Consider the following 21144-nt stretch of genomic DNA (forward strand, 5'->3'; position numbering starts at 1 on the left):
CACATAGTGAACACTGTAGAAAGTTGGTTCATAGATGTCATTCAGAGAGATTGAAGTCCTTTAAAAACTGAAGGTAAAAATTGTGGTTGAAAGTCAAAATATTTCTGTGATGTAGGTGGAGAATATTTGCAGTTCAATTCAGAAATAAGTGAAATAAATAATATTGTTAGTTATAAAAGCCAAATGAGTGAAGGGGGTAATGAAAAAAGTGGAAAAAACGAACAGAAAAAGTAATAAAAGTATGTAATACGTGACACACCTTGTGCTGCGATGTGTTGGACGTGTTGCATAACTTATGTGATGGGAAGTATAAGTAAGGTAGATAAAGAAGAGTAGGAAAAAAATGGGTAGCACAAATCGGAGAGAAACGGGGAAGGGAGGGGAAGAGAGGAGGAACTAAATTAATTTGAGAGTGTGCGTATGAGAGGCAGGCTTGTTTGCGTCATTCTTATGAACATAAGACATGTTTAATTGAAGTGCTTGGAATTTAGATAAATTCAAATTGAATGGTGTTATGGAAAACTCTGTTTCTGAAATTGAGAACGAGGCTGTGACCAAAAAAAGAAGGGGGGGGTTGTTTCCTGTGTACCAACGTCAACCTGCAGCAACTCGGATGTAAGCCCGTCGTCAAAACAATGAACGGTGGGAAAGCAAATTACTGGTTATAAACAAGGATACCCATGTCAATTGATTGCTTAGGATATTCTCTACATTTTAGCATGTTATAGTAGGTTCCTCAATGTTTGTCAAGTTTCAAAATATTAACCTGACTGGCATTGTTTGTAAAACTTATCTTAAATGTTTTTTATAAATTAAAGTGCCATTATTATTATTATCATAATCATCATCATTAGTGATTTAAGCCCACTAGGGCGAGCTTATGACTAGTTCTTTTTGGATGCTTGCTTTTGTTCCCAATACCTCCTGAGCCCTGCTATTAGTTTTTCCTTTCTTTCCTGTGAAAGAGGTTTGCGAGATTTTAAAAACTTTGGTAGAGGAGACCACGTACAGTATAATCCCGAATACCACCCGCCACCGAATAAGACCTGCACGCTAAATACGCAAAATACGCAGAAAAAAATCAAATAACTTACATACCTATTTAATTTTCTTAAAATATACCACATATATGAATTCAAACAGCTTACTGTTAATAAATCATCACAAAAATCGTAAATAAAATCGGTCCAATACTCAGATCATTCACAATTGTCGTCATCTGAAGTTTCACCATAGGAACTTTCGTCGCTGGCATCTTTCCACAAATAGTCGTCCTCACTACCGTCCACTGAATTTGAAATTCCACATTTTTTAAAGCGTATGGACACTAGATCGTTGGGAATGTGTGCCCACGTGGTCTTGATCCAGCTGCATATTAGTCCCACTTCAGGCCTCTTTGTTCATCCGGTTGGTGTTAACGCGTTATCACTATCAGACATCCATTCGGTATACAACTGTTTCATTGCAGTTTTGAAAGGCCGGTTCACGCACACGTACAACAGCTATGCAATAGAAGTGAATCCTCCGGGAATTACTGCAAGATCGGTTTTTCCTTTCCTCATATCTTTTACGACGTCAGTTGTATGTCCTCTGCAACACTCTATCACAAGCATGTTTCGTGTTTGTAACAAAGCTCCCGGGCGTCGTTGCCAAATGCACTTCACCCAGTCCTCAATTAACGCACTGTCCATCCAGCCGGACTTATGTGTTCTGACAATAACACCAGACGGCAAGTTTCCTTTTGGAAGTGTTTTCCTTTTCAGAACCATGTATGGAGGGAGCTTGGTTCCATCCCGCTAATACGCACAACATTACCGTGCATCGTTGCTTTTCGTTACCACCTGTATTCACTGTATTTTCCAACGGCATTTCAAAGTAGACAGGTGTCTGGTCAGTATTCCCAATTTGCGACAGAAAAAAGAACTTTGCTTCCTCAAATGAATAATGTGACGCTGAAAGGATGTTAATTTTTCTTCGTACGCCCCCAGGGAGATGTTGTGAAATAGTCGTACGTCTCCAAATGCACAATCCCTTTCTCCGTTTTTCTATCACAAATTCGTGGAGTTGTTCTTCAGTTTCTGGAAACACTCCACTCCGCCCGTGGAATGCTCTACGATCGCCGTTACTTTTTAGAAGTTTTCCCTTCTTCCGTCAATCATGAATACAGGATCCATCAATATCATACTTTCTGTCATTGGCACGATTTCCATATATTTCAGCTTCGCTTACATCTTAGTTGTTAGGGTAGTTAGTTTCTCACGCAGAGAAAATAACCGCAGGCGCCGTTTTGAATCCATCGCTTACTGTCGAGACAGCACTTTCACGGCACAGATACGGAACTCGAATGTGAGCGTAACCAGTCATCTGAAGTCGTCCTCACTACCGTCCACTGAATTTAAAATTCCACATTTCTTAAAGCTTGTGGACACTAGATCGTTCGGAATGCGCGCCCATCCGTAACCAGGAGTCTCGACTCTCGCAAAGTACGATATCCCACGAGATCAGCTATTCATGCACCCAGCATGCCAGCAACACTTGTGAAACAAATGATGATCGAGCATCCACAGCAGCGGCTTTCATATTTACCCATATTCTTTGATTTACCGTATTTCATTACCTTACATTTCGCATTTACATGCCACTGTAACCGTATTGAAAAAAAATCTATCTTATTTTCTAGAACGCAACTAAAACACAGTAAGACCTGAATGCCTGTTTACATGTGATATACTGAGTAACTGTATTCAAATCTATTTCAATACTCCGTGTAAACGTAGTAATATTTACGAGAATGAATGGCTTGAATATGACCCGCACCCAAGATTTAGAACCAATATTTTGAGAAAAAAGTGCGGATGGTATTCGGGATTATACGGTATTTACCAATTTACAAAATTTAGGGCGGTTTGAGGCGTCAGTATCAGAAATCCCAGCAGAAGCTAAGTTCATTCTTCTTCGTTGAGGTACATGCTTCCAGTCTTGTAGCTTTTGATGAGTGAGAAGATCTTCGTAAGTCTGCTGTTGTCCATTCTCAGAAGGTACCCGTACAATTTCAGCCGCCTACATTGCGTGCTAGTGTAGGCTGTTTCTAACCGTTGATACAGTTCAGAGTTCGCTTTCAGTCGGTGTATTCCACCTGGGAGCACTCTTGGCCCATGAATTTCTGGAGGATACGTCTTTCTATTTTTTTCCAGGTGCCTTTCCTGTTCATCAGTAAGGTCTCCGCAGCATATAAGAACTTGAATCTGACAATAGTTTTGTAATGGCATATTTTGGTAAAATAGCATGTTTGTAAAATAGCATAAATTATTTCAAACGTTCAAAGTCAAGATCCTAATCAACCTAGAGTAACCATGTGGCTGTAAAAGAGCGAAACATGTACCATGTATATCAATTTAGTAAGGATGTAATCCTAACTGAGCTAATTATGCATTGAATTGGTGGATTGTAATAAACCATTGTATTTTGACATCATAATTGATCTTCAATACGGGTTCTAAGATGAGAATAGTTACTTGTAATGTACTTGGTTTTGTAGTCCAGTCTTCATCGCTGACTCGTGTAGAGATTGATCAGCCACTGCAGCATCTTTAGAGTTGTGATTAGGATCGCAATGTCATCGGTGAAGGCCAGGCTCCTGACCTTGATCTTCGGTGTCCTGGGTCCAATCATACTCTTATGATAATTAAAATTAATTTTTGTGTAGAAAAAATTTGATCTTTTTAATTATTTCAAATTTTTTTTTACAATCATTGAAAAAAATCAAAAATCATCAAAAATCCTGCAATTTTTCGAGGGCCAGTGTCAGTAATGTGTTTTCATTCCTGTCGCACTCTTTCAGTTTCCTGTTTCTACTCCGTTGTACCAGCACACAGTGTGTAGTGGATAAGCATGTGTGGGCTTGTGGTAACCTTTTAGTGGAATGTATTGTAATGTTCCACATTATCAACAGAATCTTATATAAACTTCACTTAGTGCCTTTCTTGTTTTTGGCATTTAACACATAATTACAGTGCCTTCTTGAATTCCTGAATACAACATTTTCATTAGTGGTGGCTATGGAGTAGGAAGAAAAAGTGAGCAGATATGAATAGAGAAAGTGTAAATCAACCTGGATAAGAAAGAAATGGGGGAAGAATGACTTTTACAGGCAAAGATTATGAGAGTGGTACTCACAATCCTTTGTGTCATCTCGTGGAAGATTGACGACCATTTTCTATTTCATGTATCAGAGTTGCAGTGTCATGGATGTAAAACCGCTGTCAAGACGTTCCGTGCCCGGGATAATCTTCTTCGCTTACATTCACCCTTTCTTCTGTCTAGCCCTCCATGATCAGGTTGTATTTGACATTTTGGAAGATGTAACCGAATGGATTCTGGCACAACAGAGTACCCCCTCGTTGGTGACTTGTTCTACACATAGGATCTTAAACTTCCCATGATACAGCCACATTTTAAACAGCTGCAGTACGTCTTTAGGGCCATCCTTTTGACACTGTAAAGACTGTTAGGACAAGTTTCAATTTTGAAGTATGCCATGCTACATTTGATGTTAAGTAAGAAATACTCGGAACGATATGTAGGAATGATGTTACTCATTGTGAAGACTGTCCCTAATGTTCCTCTATGTGTATTTCAGGTGGATGTGAAGAGAGTCATTGTAAAGCCTGAGATGATGATGAGTGGCGGCATGGTGGGTGTGCGAGGTGGTCGAGGTGGATCTCGCGGCAGAGGGAGAGGTGGGAGAGGAGCAGGTGAGATCTGGTGTTTCTTTGTTCACTTACACAGAGTTGAATTATTAAATTGTTATGTTCTAAACCACTCTCTCTTTGTGTAGGTGCTCCTATGGCTTACGACTACACTGGATATGACCAGACTGCATACGGCTATGAAGCTGATCGTAAGTAATGCAGAAAGGGAAGACTTTCACGGGCCATTTTTTGATAGTTTGTGCTTTCTGAATGTTTTTGAAAATAATGTTCTCACTTTTTTTTTGGCTCCTGAAGGAATGCACTGGTAATGCTTTTCTCCAAGTATTTGAGTTTTTTTCTTCTTTTTTGTGCTGTATGTGCATTCTAGTGCTACAGCATGTTCTGCTACTGTGCTGGCCAAACCCCCCCCACCAGTGGTACTCAAACTGGTTAATCACAATGTTGGACCATATATGGACTTCTCACCTTAATGATCATGGCCACCCATTCTCAGCTCAAAATGAAAAACACTATACTGGCCGGGAATTAAACCGGGGGCATCCAGGTAAGAGGCAGGCACGCTATCCCAACGCCTGGTACAATGAGGAGAGAGCACATTTGTGTAAGGATGGTTGTGTATGAGTTTGTACTTAACCTCTCCAGCTGTCATTGCATTTATCCATCCTTCCTTTATGTTCCTGTTCTCTTTCAGAGTTTTCTATATTTCATTTAGAACTTTATATACTGTGTACCGTATTTACTTATGGAATTAACTCACTTTTTCAAACTAAAAACTTGGACAAAAATCTGGCTGCGTAAATTATTAAAGTAATTCTGACATACAAAACAGTAATTTCAAATGACTTTGTCTCTATGCTGTAAAAGGTCAAATGAAGTAATGTCTTTTCCTTGCTAACTTTATATTTTGCAAAAAAAAAAAAAAAAAAGTCTGAATTTCCTTAAGACTGTGTTCTGAAAACTAATTGTAATTGAGTAAAATATTTCCCAAGTAACTGTAATTCAGTCCAGCTCTTCCCATCACTGGAAACGACATAACCATTGTTACATAGTAGTTTCACATATTCCAGAAGTTGTTGTTCTCCTGCAGAAACTTGTCCGTTCTCGGGGCACGAATTGCTTTGATATTTATTGGTAACTTGAAGTGCATTTTTCTATTTCCGCCAGTACCGCTCATTGCACTTGGATGCTGAAAACTTATGGCTTGCTGTGCTATTCTTGTCAGTTACTGCATCACAAGTTTATTTGTTCATAATTGACTGCAAAGATCATTACTGTTACAGTTTAGCGCCAACTCGTGCAGTGAACTACTTGAGCTTTTCAACTTGGATATACCAGATTTCAAAAAGGGAAGGCTGTTACATGCTACCTCCATTTCGAAAGTATTGCAATTGCTTGGTAAATGCTCAAGGAACTGGTGTTTCAAACATGCAGAAAATATTTTTTCTCCACTTTGAACTAAAAACACACAGTGTGTAAATTGTACATTGGCGAGAATTACTTGATTAAATACGGTACTCGGTACCCATCAAGACCAAATGATAGCTGCAGCATAAAGTAGACAATAGACTAGTTTTATGGAACAGGTGTGTTTATACTGTATTTGTCCTCTGTTTTGTTTCAGCATATAGTGGGTACGATTACTATGGTTATGACTATTCGGGATATGACTACAGTAGCTACCCTCCTCCACCACCACCTCCTCCTCCAGCAAAGTATGGTAAGTTTACTTCACTGAAGATCAATTTCTAATTATTCTGTCAAAGTTAGATTCCTGATTATTCTCATTCTGTTTAAAAAAATGTACATTTTCAGTGTTATATTTTTATGTTATAAGTAATTGATGTACCATATTTACTCAAATAATCCATGCATGCTTTTTCTAAAAAACGTTATATTAAGAATTGGGATGTTTGGATTATTCGGGACAAGGTTGGCAACAACTGATTTCTCAGCAACGATCAAGTAGCATCTGGCTTCATTCTTGCTGTATGATCACACAACCAAGCTCTTTTTATTGGTTTGCTGTTTACAAGTAAATATTTGTGTAACAAAAAGAAGTATGTTAGCTCTGGGTCATTATTGCTCATGTACAGTGAAAGAAAAAATAATTGAAGCCAAAAAACAAGGTAAGAGAGTTGCAGGTAGGAAATACGATATTAGTGATAGCTGCATACGGGACTACTGAAGTAAAAAACTCTTTCATTGGAAACGGCCAATAGTTGCAGAGCTTTTCGCGATCAAGTAGGGAAGTATCCGGAAATGGAACAAAAGTTGTGCAGGTATATCGAGGAGGAATGACAGTTTTGGTTGTGCGTTTTCCACAGTAGTATGTTAAGTATCAGCTAGAGTGAAGGAGACGTAAATTAAGGACTTGCAAGCTTAAGTCGACGTTGATCAACTTAACACTTTGAAAGAAATTCTCTTTTGGTAAGAAGAAAGAGCATCTGTCAATGGCTGCCTGATTCATATTAATAGCATACCTGCCAAGTATTCCGGTTTTTCTGTAAAATGTACGGATTTTGAATATCTGCGCTTGGTTTTACTTTCTGTGTTCAAATCGGATTTGTTAGACTTTCGATATTAGCTGGTAACAAGTGATGCAGTGTTTGAAATTCGACCGGTAAATGTATCGTTAATCACATTATCGATTATCACCGTGCTTTTCTCACCTGTTTGACCACAACTGCTACTTTATTCACTGCGATGTTCCCAAACAAATAGCAGGCTGTGATTTTGAAGAAATGAAATCCGTGAAAAGTAGCAGGCTGTGAATTTATATATAACAACTTTCGTAACTGCGTCATGCTTTGTAGCAGCTGTGAAAGGCTTTGTTTATGTGCATGTGTGAGTAACATTGGCGGTAGTTCTGAAACTTGTGGAATTGTGTGACATCTTTTTTGCTAGTTGCTTTACGTCCCACCAACACAGATAGATCTTCCGAATGGAAATTCTAAGTTCCCATGGAGGGAATTAGATATTTTTCCACCAATAGAGCAGATCAAAAATTAGATGTATGGCTTTTCAGGCGTTTGCTCTATTAAGCAGCATTTCGTCTTAGGTCTGACACTAGAATCTTCAGAGTGGGATGAATAGAGCAAACGCCTGAAAAGCCATACATCTAATTTTTGATCTGACAGATAGATCTTACAGCGACGATGGGACAGTAAAGGCCTGGTAATGGGAAGGAAGCGGCCGTGGCGTTAATTAAGGTACAGCCACAGCATTTGCCTGGTGTGAAAATGGGAAACCACGGAAAACTATCTTTAGGGCTGCCGACAGCAGGGTTCGAACCCACTATCTCCCGGATGCAAGCTTACAGCTGCACGCTTCTAACCGCACGGCCAACTCGCCTGGTACAAATTTATTGACGATTTATTGTTTTTAGTGGTGTTAATGAATTCAACTAAGAAACGACATCAGTCTTTTAGGGAGGCATATTCTGCTTAATTTCCTTGTTTTATACAATCACGGAAAGTGTTCCCAGTGTTCAGTGGAAACAGGTGAGCACTCATCAAGATGTAACTTTGTGTAAATATTTAATTTCAAGGGTGATCATAACATATATTTGACTTGTAATAGTATTGTTTATGATCTACTCCCTTGCCATCCTTTTTCATTATGTCTCAAGACTTTCTGATGCATGTGCGTTTTGTTAAAAAAAAAAAAAAATCTGCTTTAGGATCTTCCGGATTTCTCTTTTTGAAAGTTGGCAGGTATGTAATAGAAAATCCTAAAATTCCGTTGATACATTCATCAATTTGTGGCTGCAGCACAATTGTAAACTTTGGGAAATTGGCAATACAGATAAACTCCCTCTTTATTTCGAAATGCCTTTGGACACAACGGTCATCAATAAAGGAGAGAAGTACCTCTCTGTATGGATGGACTTTTGTGAGAAGGTACACTGCACTGCCAAGTTGTGTCATAGCTGACGGGAGATAAATACCGCCACATGTAATTTTAATGTTCAAATCAGTGTGCCTGACATAAGGAATGACCCAAGGAAAGTGTTGGACGGACACAACCTTTGCTCTCGGTTGGGAAAAATGTGTATAGACTTCGCAGCTGTTTCTCCATCTACATGTCTATGGAAACTACATTTGTTGGTAACACTTGGTTTTGAGTTTTCAAAAAATTTGTTACATTAAATACAGTCGACTATAGTTCAGTTTGTGTGAGTTTCGACTTGATATTTGAGCGCTGCCTTTTGGTGGAGGCTTCTTCTGCATGTGTGGAGTGTGTCCTTAAAATTTGGCTGTACTTATTATTACACTGTGTATGTCATTACTTTTACATTCCAGTTGAACTCTGGGTGTGTTTTTACTATACCAGATACTAGTTGAAGGTGAACATTTTGTGACCATTAGTTGTTTTGAAAGATATTAGTAATGCGCTAATTATTACGGGAGACTTTGCATAGTATTTAGAAAAATTTGTAAGTCTATTATGAAGAAAGAAACCATTGAATCTGACTTTAATCTATTCCATTGAACAATAGAAGTAAAGTAAAGCTTTGGCAAATATAAAAAACAACTGTTTGAGAAACTGTAAAACCTTCACAGCATGTTGGAGTCCTCATCGTAATTCCTCTTATCCAAGTGCAGCCACGTTTTACAAATATGAGGTCACTTCACTTATTTTATCATTCCTCATACATCAGTGTTCCCATAATGTTCTTAAACATGGTTTTTTTCTAGGCTTTTCCCGTGTGCATTTCCATCCCTTGTTTTCTTTTGCTCCCTTTTTTTAAACTGACCTGTTGTTTTATTTATGCTAATGTGAGTGTTTTCTTGTTTGTATATATAACTTGATCTTTTCCATTACCCACTTTGGTGTTCCATTGTCTTCATTCTTTGATTTTAGTCTTACCATCCTGCCTGATGTTGTATTGGTGCATTTGGTGGTCCCCGTTCCTTTACGTACACATGTTTTAATGTACATTCTTACTTTAAAACTTCAGTTTTTAGAAAATAGTGCACCATATAGTTGATAGTATATTGCAGGTGTCTTGATGACCCCATTTTTCAGGTGGCTATGGCGGAGGCAAGCAGAGAGGAGGCATGCGCCAACTTCAGCGGGTGCAGCCATATTAGTTTAGGCTCTTGTCTGGGTGAGTTACATTCTCCTCATTCATTTTGACGGTTCATGGATGCAACTAAAGGTAATGACAGAGTTGGTTGGATGAAGTGAAAATCCTTTGGTTATTTTTGATTTATAGTTTTTGATTTTGAAAAAAAAAAAAAAAAAAAATTGCTCCTATGTCAACTATGCCGACAAGGCATTCTGCTCCCATGTAATGTGCCTTTTTACTCTCAGCACACTGACAGGTGCACATGTGTGTTGTCCTTAATTTTCGTGCAAAATCCTTTGAGTAAAGATATTTTATCATTTTGTTATTTAGGAAAGCGCTCCTGTTTCAAATGCCATGGTGGGCATGTTTATTACGGATCTAAACATTGCTTTGTGTAGTACTGTTGTTGGGTTTGGTTCTTTCTTGTGGACTGTGAATGAGTATGACTTTGGATAAATCTGGTCTAATTATGGTAATTTATTATTCTATGGAGTGTTTTGTGAATTAGAGGGTAAATATGATCAAATGCTATAATGGGAACTTTGAGAGATACTTGGGTTTCCTTCCATGCAGAGAAGACTTAGAACTTTAAATCTGAACCCATCAGCTTGTTTTGCCAATGAAAGGTACTTTTATAGCAATGGTGAGCGTGATGAGTCCACAAACTGACTGCAAAAATTCATCTCAAGACCTTATAACAATGTTCGTAATGTCGACGAATGTGGCAGTGACGAAGATGCAGGTAATGGTGGTAATTCGTTGAGTTTTCCTGGGAAAGTACTAGACATAGATGAGGTTTAAGTACGACACATGTGACATTCAAGAAGTACCACACATTGACAAAAGTAATAAGTGGTAATTTTTGTCTCAATAAATCGGTGGAACACGTAAGAACTACAAATTGAAATTGCGGTGGATATGGTTAAATGATGTATCTCCCCTTCTGGTCATTTTATTTTAATGATTCATTTTGATTCAACCTGTGTACTATACTGCTAATAATAAGAGTTGGCATCTGACATTTCTTAGAGGGAGGTCCGTTTACTGCCTGGCGAGGCGGGATAAAGGGAGTGGCTGTGTGGTTGCCATGGAAACGAGGGTGGGGCGACTGCGGTTGCCATGGAGATAAAACTTCAGGGCAGCTCGTCTTGCTGGGAGTTGCCAAACCTGTCACTGTCAGTGATAAGAACCTGATTGTTTGTATAAAAGTGATCGCAAATGGGACGACACCACCTGGCTAGGTAGATTACAACAGATCACAGCGGTCAGAATGAAGGAGGGAACAAGTGAGCCGGAAGCGAGGGGTAAGAGCATGTAGAAAGGAATGCTGGAATGTGGCAACATCGTGAAATGGCACGTGGAGTGCTCCTCCCTCCAATCTTATCTGTCAGACGCCAATTTTAGTTAAGTCTAGTATAGATCCTACTTGTCCTTAATGTATTTAGTACAATAGAAACTCATAATCCGGATTAATCGGGGTATAAGTTGACCGGTGGGAAGTCCAGATTAACTAACCCACAAGATGAATAGAAACTGCCTTAAAACTCCATTTAGAGCAATAAAACACTTCTATTACTGTACTTTTAAAGGGAATAGGTAAAAAAAAAAAACGTTATTCCTTATGTTGTGGCATCTTGGGAATCTGAAAATGTATTTGTAACTTTACCAGTATTTCCTTAGCAGCTTGAATTTCAATTCCTCTGGCTGCCAGTCTGTTCAACATGGTTGTGTAAATCACTTATATGCAAGAGTTATCTCGGGGTTTTCTCTGTGGACTTCCTCATTTGCTTCTCTTCACGTTTTTATACATATATGTATATTAGCGTAAATGTAAACAGCCCACTTTCATTCGGATATTATGCACGGACCCTTTTCAAGTCCATCTATTATTGCTAATTTTTTGTGAACAGAAAAACTCCTAGTGTTTCTGATTCTATCCAGAAAAGGGCTTACTGAATGATATAATGGTAACTCCTTTGTTTTGGAAAGAGTATGATCTGCAAATAACGCACTGATGCTTTTATGGGCCCTGGTGCAAATATTTTTATATATGTTGTCTGGTGTTATTTAATAAGCCCCAGTTGAAAAGTTTTTGTATTTGTTCTAGAGTCTTTTTTCGTGCCTTTTAAAACTCACATCTTTAGAAACGGTAGCTAGCCTGTACATACACGACTTAAAATGCATTGTTTCATTCCAGGCTTGTGTCAATGTCAAATGTTATGTACACAGGTTATGTGAACCTCTTAGACCGATGGTGATGGTTCGGTCAGCACTGTGCCATGTGGTGACGAATGAACGTACAATTTCCACTTCTATTATAATGTCTAAATTTCAAAAAGTCATTGTTTAAGTAGCCTTTCTCGTGGACAGCCGAGAGTTCTCTGCGAAACGTAAGGAATTCCACTTATTATCTTGACACGGCGTAAGCCGAAAAGCCTATACAGTACCATGTCTAAGTACGGGCTGTGTAAGCATCAATGGCAGCAAGAACTGGTAGTATTTATATATCCCTGTTGGATAGTTCCAATTTCTGTATTCAGTAGTATGTTTTCTCGCTTGACACGTTCTCCTTCCTTGTCCCCTGCAGAAACATTTTAATGACGTTTTACTGAATAGCCTGTGAAATCAATCGTCTACTTGGCATCGTATTTTGAGGTGGACATTCATCTAGCAATTGTTTACTTCAGCCTTTATTTCTGAGTCAGCTCTTGCTATCGGCCACGTTATTTATTCATTTATTAGGGAAACATGTTCTCTTCCCTTTTCAAATTGTTTATAGAATACCAGTGGACGAGTATTACTAATCGACTCGGACATGTCCTTAGAATTAGTGTTGACGAGAGAGCTCGCTAGTACACATAGCGCTAAAACTATACCGAAGATGATTGATTACATTCAGTATAATCACTAGAGCGCATAAATATCGATAACGGAAAAAGTAATGCATGCTTAAATCACTCATAATAATGGATGCATCAGTGATAAGCTTCTCGCTGTAACCGATGGATAATACAGAGTTCAATATAGGAATTTTCAAGGGATAGAAAAAAGGTGTTGTTACAACAGAGTTCTCACTATCTGCCATACTCACTATAGCAGACTTCTACTGTATGTTCACAGTTGTCATGGTTATTCTGAATAAGATTACTGTTCTCGTCCTGGAAGCATAACGAAGGGGCTTGTTCGCTGTAAGTCCAGATTTGGAAGTATTGTAAAAATCACAAGTGTTGTTCCTCCTTAATGTTTCTTTAGTGGTGTCAAGCTGAGCTGTTTCATATTGCTTCATGGATCATTTCAGCTGTCTGGTTACGTTGGATGAGGAATTCTTAAATTTTTCCTGTCACATTCCAGCGATTTCAGACTTGAGGCCGATTTATGAGAACTTCATCACAGTGTTTAGTCTACCATTGATTTTGTTTTTTATCCTCGCTAAATTCATCGTTAGATAGCAGCATCCTGAACCTTCTTGGAAATGTCTTCCTACTTGCATAATTCTTTCCGATAACCATGAATGGCATTTTGATTGAGTTTGTTAATTAAAATCTATGGATCTTCTGCATTTGGGATCACAATCTAACTTTAGTTAATTAATGGTCCAAATCAATATTAGCACCTGTAAGTCATAATTTTTAACATTTATTTGCTTGTAGGTGTTGAAGAAGTGTTCCCCATTGCATTTGGTTCAGGAGTGAACTCGCCATTCACGTATGGTGTATCTAAACTTTTGCTTCTTACCAAACTGGGCATGGAAGTAGTCTGAAACAATGATTGTAGTCGTGATTTCAGACAGGACATTGTCATGTTGAGTCCTGAAAGTCTTAACTTTCTCAGGATTGCTGGAGTTTCTTGATTGATTGGAACATGAGCATTAGCCTTGTTAGTGCACTTGTTAGGAAGAGTTAATGGATGTGGAGGAATGGCTTTATAAAGTCCACAACAACATCCACAGTGGGATGCATGAACTAAGGCTGTGCCTACTGTAGAATAATTAAATTAGCAGATGTGATCTCAGCCATGGGTTTGAACATCTTGTATATTGCAATTGTTTTCATGACCCTATTGACAAAACCATTGGGCTGGGGACAAACAAAAATGTCAGCAATAAGACTCCATGACAGTTTCCAAATTGATGGTTCTCTTACTTTTACCGGATATGCCTGTACATGGACACTATACTCTCGAAGTTGATACACAACTTTGCCGGCCAAATGGAGCACAGCAAATCATTTACACAGTTACTGTTTTAATTCTTCCATATAAGTAAGAATATTTGTGTGGGTGGAATGGTGAGTCCCTTAAGATACTTACGGTATCGCCGCACATAATTTTTATGTTCTTTTTCTCGTTCCTTAGTATGCCCACGAGGTATGGAAGTGCCACCCATAGTTTATGATCCTCTGCTGATAAGTATAAAGTGTCAGGGAGGGTTTCAGTTAGGTTGGCCTATGCTGATGACAGACTGCAATCTTATCACATGTAATCTAATATATTGGAACTTGGAAACGCTGATTTTCATGTTATACCCACTGCACCTACTTTCAAGTGAAGAGAATTCAAGTTTAGGTTGGCAATTCAAAACTGGAACAAGTGTATTATTTCAAGTATGCAGGATGTGTGTTTTCCCAGGTTGGTAATATAGTGAGATTAAATCAAGGTGCAGGAAAGTTAATGCAGTGAGCTCGCAGTATTCTATAAAAGCTTGTAGATGGAACTATCTTTACATGGGTCTGTTTTCAGACCAACTTTGCTTTACAGGAGTGAAAGCTGGGTGGACTCAGGATATTTTATTCATAAGCTAGAAGTAACAGACATGAAAGTAGGGAGGGTGTGTACAATGGCAGGAGGTTACTTGGAATGAGTTGATAAAGGCTAAGTTAGGAATGAACTCTATGGATGAAGCTAGAGGGATCATGTGCGGCAAGTGGAGGAGGATAGGTTACCTAGGAGAGTAAGAGAAGTAGAGGGAGGCCAAGACAACAGTGGTTAGATGATTTAAAGGTAATAGGTCACATACACGATTATGGAGGCTTGCAGACTGAACTGTGAACGGCATAACAGTGTCTTAAATCTAATTGTGATTATTGGTTTAAAATAAATTTCACCTATTAATTTGCATTTTCATGAAATACATATACTGTACATTAGAGGATATACTTCAGTGTTTTTATTAAACTACTAAAAAAAAGCAATGTAATAAATATAAGTTGAGTTATCTTGATTTTAGTATTTTTAATAGGAGTGTGAACTTTACGTTCTAAACGTAAACATTTACTGTCTATATTGTTGAGTTTGGAATTTATTGTATTGAGTTTATTTGGATTGCTATACGAGGTTTTGTTTGTACATGAATTCTAATTAATGACCACACAACAACATATCGAACCAAGAAATGACAATCTGCTCTTATATTTTAGAACGTGGAAAATGTGTACAACTTCAAATTGGAGTGATCCCAGCAATGTGCAAGCCACTTGTGCACCTTAACTAAAACCATCTGATTGAAATCTTGACCAGTCCTGGGTAACAGTAATTGTGAAGTTTGCAAGTAATGTCTTACTCTTTCTTTCAGCAGCGGAGTGTTGCCCTATGAATTCTTCTCCATCTTCATTCCATTTTTAACCAAGAGCAAGTTTAGAGATTTCCACTCCACGAAGAACTCTTAGGAAATAGTGTCTGTGCAAGTGGAGTGCTCAAGTTTTAAAAACATTTCTGTGTTCTCCTTTTTTTGTTTTCTTTTTCCATAAATGTGTGTGTGTGTTGATACAGTGAAACCCTCATATTTAGTGGTTTACTGGGCATAGTAGGCCGCAAGCAGCTGTAGTAAGACGCACTCTGTCTTAGTTAGGTGTGTTATTTATTGAACCTAGGAAGTTTGCGACGATTGTAAATGCTGTAACTAGCAAAAATAAAGAAGATCCGATATTTTCTGTTCTTAACAAAAAAAAAAAAAAGTTTAGTCCTGGTATCTGAAGACCACAAAGTGGCTGTTTTGTGCAGATTGAAAATATTTTAATAAACAAGATTTTTAAAAATTGCTATGTAGAATATTTGTCAAATTAAGATTGTGCACTGGGTAGAAAGTGGCAAATTTAATATAGGTTGAAAAGACTGCATGCTTTGTTGCATATACTCTCTTCAGTTCTTCCACTCTTGCTGCTTTCTGTCTAGCTCTCATTTTATCTTGGACCCACTCTCACGTAGTGCAGTTGGTGGTAAGATTATTTGTTCAGGGAACCAAAAATACAATCTTATCTTTGAAAGAATAAGTAGGAAAAGACACTTAAATAACTCAGCAGGAGAAGTTTGTAGATTTGTTCACCAGGAGTGGTACAGTGAAATAAAACTGTACAGTACAACCTCGGTAGTCCAGACATGACAAATCCAAACTTTTGGATAATTTGTGCAAAATTTTGTGATGGAAAAAATTTAAAATCCCACCAAAAAATTCTTATTCAAGGTAGAATTTAGTGGAATAGAAACCAAATAGAGTGCATTGCTTATTAAATGTTTATATACTATTGCTCTAATATAAGTCAAGCTATATAATAGAAATACAAATATTGCAGATGTTTCTATACTGAATTTACAAAACACATTTGTTGCATAAAAAAGTTAGTACTATATTTTTTTATATCCTGTTTAACAATACTGTATTTTCATTTTAATTCAGGCAACTTTCAGGTTTGTGGAGATGCAGTAACTTTTGATTAACTTTTAATTAACCCACAGTAATCCTTTTGGCATAAGAAACTAAAGTTAATTGATTGTGCCCATTGCAGTGACAGCAGTGACCACTGTTCACTTAATCGTAATGGCATCACTTCCATTCAGACACACTACCCCCGCTGTTACTCTACGTTACCAGTTACCCAATGGCAGCTGATACTTTAACTGTATGTACAGTATTACACGCTGTTTTCCCAGATAATTCAAACAGACCACAGTTCCAATTCAGATTGCCGGGGTTCTGTTGTATTTTATATTCTAAGTGCAAATTATCTTAAATAGGTCTGTAATTCACTTGTTTAATAGCCCTAAATTGTATTTACTCTGATTCTACTCTTCTAGTCAAACAAATACTCTTGCATGGAAATTATGCCCACTTTCATTTGTGACGTGTTTTTTCAGTAAACCATTGAAAGATCGAAAAGAACATTTAATTCTAACTGAGAGTGGGTCTTATATCTGTAGACAAGTGATTTTGTTGTGAATCAATTTGGGACATAGTAGGATGGTCTTCCTATGACTTAAACATGTGTTCTTTGTTTAATGTTCTTGTCATTGGAGCACTTTGTGTGTGTTCTTTCACATAGATATATCACACTTCCAATTTATGAACTTATAAATGTTTTATATTTCAGCATCCATGAAGTTTTCTGTACTGGTATTTTTTTAAACCAAATATTGAACAGGATCAAACTTTCACAAAGGAAATTATGCCCTTTCAAAATAATGAATCCAAATGCCTCTTTCAGTTGCCTTATGGAGTAACATATACAAAGAATTTCTCTAGTTACAGCATGGCTTGACAATAGTTAGTTAGGAAAAATCAGCTCTGAAGGAAGCTCCTTTTGTCTTTGAAATTCCCTGAGTTAGAACAGAAGTTGAAGTTCACTCTTGTTCTTGAAGTAACTTTGGTGCTATTGAGCAATAAAACCAATTCGACGGGAAAATGTTCATGTTGAAGAAATAACTAGCCATTTCCCCTAGAAAGGGACCTTATATGTTGACGGATCAAACCAATGAATCTTCAGGAAGAGTAAGTAATTGTCAGTAGTTACACAGTATGAAGTAGTGTTTCAAGTATTGATGGAACTCTCATTAGAAGTATTTTAAGTGTGTTGTAATGTAGCAAGAGTACTTATGACGAGGTGAAGCATTTTGTCGTACCTGGGACATCATGACTTGCTCTTCATTGCTTTCCATCATAACCAGTTGTAATATTGTACTCAGATGTTTGCATAAAAATGTTCTTGTCAGTATTAACTATTACTATAGTATTAATCAATCTCACTGTCCATCCTTCATTCCAACTTGCATATATGATACACTGACCATCATCAGCATATTGTTTTATTTAAGTCTGTTTTGAAAAGTTTCCTTATGAAATTGCCGTGTTTCTGACTGTCACTTTGGTTGCTGTATTCAGACTCCATTAGGATATGTGAGGAATATATATGCGATTGATCTGGGCAACCTAATTTTAGGAGTGGAAATCTTTAAAAAAAAGTATTTTTTTTATTTGTACTTTTTTTTTTTTTTTGGGACAGTTGTATCAGCAAGTGGGTTCCTACATTGTCAGTTTGTGGAGGTTCATGGGAGTGCTGTTAGCACAATTTTTTAATCTAATGATGAAAATTATCACCTTCTCTTTGTAATCATCTGGAAGTTGTTGAGCAATGGTAGTTTTCCTCAGGAAGCTTAACCCATTGTGATTAAAGAATTTTGTTAGCCAGCCCCAGCTAGCTATGCCTAATTCCCTGGTTTATAGCTAAAGCTTTAGCTGGCACATATCACTTGTAATTGGGTATCTGTATTGCCTCTCTTCATTCCCATAATCACTCTAGTTTTGCTCTTCTGCCAGTTGCGAAAATAACTTTAGCTGCTAATATTCTTTCCTCCCTCTGCGCAATATCCAGAATTCTCTGCATCTTCAAGAATGTTGAGCTTTTCTTTAGCCGAGAAGTAGCGTTAATGAGAAATTGTAGCACTTCCGGCCACATATGACATGTGACTCAAACCTCTTGCAATGTTGAAGTATAACAGGATTTAGGGGTTATGAGGATGGTAACAACTTTATCCTGAATAATGGGCACACCTGCATTTTTCATTGAATAAAGATGAATGCATATATCTTTATTATGAATGGTAAGGGAAATAAATTTACTGAAGAAGGGTGGGAAATACTGTTGTTTACGAAATTGTTATGTCTTGTTTACTTATTGTTATAGTGTTAAATGATGAATCGTGTGTACTGAAAATGGATTCAAGCTCTTTAATGAAAGTGACAGTACAGAAGTCTTGAAGACAATTGTTGTGCAATATCTTTGAATTTCTTCCCTCTATCTGAACATCTTGTGAAGCCAACTGTGTACAGAACTGTGCTATGCTGATCTATTTTGAGTGTTCAGTGCACCATATAGTTTGCTGTACAAATGAGAAAAATAGTTGAAATAGATTTTTCTCCACAATTTCCTTTCTCACTGTGAATCCTGGTGTTGTAACCCTTGTTGTTTATTTAATCATTGTAGTTGATATAAGGGTTTCACTGTATTTAGCTATGATAATATTTCATTTTCATCTGACATGGACATTTTCATGACATCAGCTAGAACAAATAAGTTTTAATACAGTTTTTACATTTACCCACTAAGATTTTGAAAGGGCATTCCATGTTTTATATGCATCATGTGTTCACATCTTGGTCCAATAAAGAATCTTTGTGTACATATTGTTGTCTTCTCATTCCTCCATTCTTCTGGTTTCATCCTCCCCCCCCCTATGCTGTTGTGATTTGAGTATATTTCAGTGTTCATAAAATAATGTTTTTGGTGTTGTTGAGCATTGATATAAAAAATACTGATAGCAATTCTTGGAAACCCTCGCGAGTCAAAGTGACGCACCCATTTCTCTTCCGAAGCACAGGACTCCAGCCGTTACACTTTCGGTTAGTCTGTGGATGGTCTGGTCCATCAGCGGCGATGCTGGGGTAGGCCAGAAGACGTCAGGAGCCTTGCGGGGCTTGGGCAGGTAGACACCTTCCCAGGTGATCCTGGTGGCTTAGTTTCCGCAGTCTGTGTCGCAGTAAGGTACATGATGTAGCTAGGATGCTACAGAGGCTTGATAGTCTGGACTGCATTGTTGTTGTGTTTTGAGCCTATGTATACTAACCACCCCTTTCCCCTGACAAACAACCATGAATTTTGGTCATGAATCAACAATATGTCCCTTTTCAGATGAGCAGAAAACTGAAAATATATTTACAGTGCAGTATTGTACATTCCTGTCCACCCCTCATCAACTATTCTTGGAATGTCTTATTCTCATTATTACTGGAGAGCAGTGAGTGTATGTTATGAAAAATTGATGTATTTCTGTGATAAAGAACAATCTCAGGGTGATGCAGCAAACAAGTTTGTGTTGAAAAATTGCAAATCGTAGCCATTATTGAAAGGAAAAGGAAGAAAATACTAATAAAGACATAAAGGACGGTGGTAGCCCCGCGCTAAAGTATAACATGTAAATGAACTAGCGTAACAGGAAGCTCTAATGGCTCTTTGCTTCTTGAAGGCCATTGACTGAAACGCCAATGGCCATGTTTGGATAAGGTACTTATAGTTCATTCCATGTTAAGAAAACAGTATTGCTCTTATGACAACGGTGTTGTCATATCGAACGGCTCTGCTCAACACCATCATGGGAAAATGGTAGTGATGGGCAACGCTCTCGCTCGAGAATCTCGAGACCGATCCTGCTGTAGTGCAAGCTGTGCGACGTACCGGTAACTACGACTGTAAACTTGATAATATATCATTGGCAGTTATTGCGCAAAATAACGTTCTCATATGGAAATGTGTGAGCCAATACATTTTGTCAAAAGTCTGGAAAAGTACTGAATGTTCAACTATGATCCCCTTAATACCATTAACGAAAGTGAAAACAGACTGTTCACGACTTACTTGGTGTGGACATCTTGGCTGAATAATCCTGCATAATTTTGGAATAACTGTAGATAGGGTACACCTATTTGTATACTAGAGGCGTGCATTATTCGAACTTGAGACGGGGAAGATGTGCTTTGCTATATATGCAACCCTTATTACACATGAGTGGAGTGTGTAATCTAAAATGCCTGACTTTGCTCCAATTCTTTCGGCCGAGGTGATAGTCAACGCTCTCGAGACCGATCCCTGTGTGCTGCGAGCTGTAGGATGTAAACCAACCTGGATGCCTCGCAATCGTTGACAACAGGGTAGCTTCCTGTGATACAGGCCGGACCGGAGGTGTTCTGTGACTATTCCTCTTCATTCAAGTGTCAGATCATCCCAGAATTATTTCTGCCGACAAATTTTACTTCTTTTGAATAACACAGTGGCTGTGCTGAGTGGCATCTCTTCAAAACAACCAGCATCCACGACTTACGTTGCATTTCGGGCATCGTCTTCAAGTTGTCACGTACAAGTAGACACAATTACACATTGCACTGTCATATACTGAAGCACCTAATAATTATTATTATTAACAAATACATCGCAAATGAGAAATATTCTGGTGAAAATAATCACTTACAGTAGTGTAATAATAACCAGCATACTGATGTGGATAAGTTTTCCTTCGTAAACCGGACCATAAGGGATTGGA

At 37.9% G+C, this 21144-nt stretch overlaps 1 protein-coding gene across 3 annotated transcripts in view; it reads left to right on the forward strand.

Annotated features, from left to right (window-relative positions):
- The window catches only part of LOC136882351 (RNA-binding protein squid), a 102065-nt gene extending 82833 nt beyond the window's left edge, over nucleotides 1–19232 (forward strand). The window contains exons 6-10 of one of the 3 annotated variants that reach the window (XR_011018790.1): nucleotides 4640–4754; nucleotides 4838–4900; nucleotides 6334–6429; nucleotides 9741–9873; nucleotides 15356–19232. Coding sequence is in view for 2 of the 3 variants with exons in the window: in XM_067154953.2 (XP_067011054.1) it covers nucleotides 4640–4754; nucleotides 4838–4900; nucleotides 6334–6429; nucleotides 9741–9805 (339 nt within the window). In the remaining variant the exon portion in view is untranslated. Of the gene's footprint in view, nucleotides 1–4639; nucleotides 4755–4837; nucleotides 4901–6333; nucleotides 6430–9740; nucleotides 9874–15352 lie in introns of all 3 variants that reach the window. The other 2 variants (XM_067154953.2, XM_067154955.2) reach the window with 2 other exon arrangements.
- Nucleotides 19233–21144: the final 1912 nt, after the last annotated feature.

Source organism: Anabrus simplex, chromosome 10, assembly GCF_040414725.1.
Source record: "Anabrus simplex isolate iqAnaSimp1 chromosome 10, ASM4041472v1, whole genome shotgun sequence".
Lineage (NCBI taxonomy): Eukaryota > Metazoa > Arthropoda > Insecta > Orthoptera > Tettigoniidae > Anabrus > Anabrus simplex.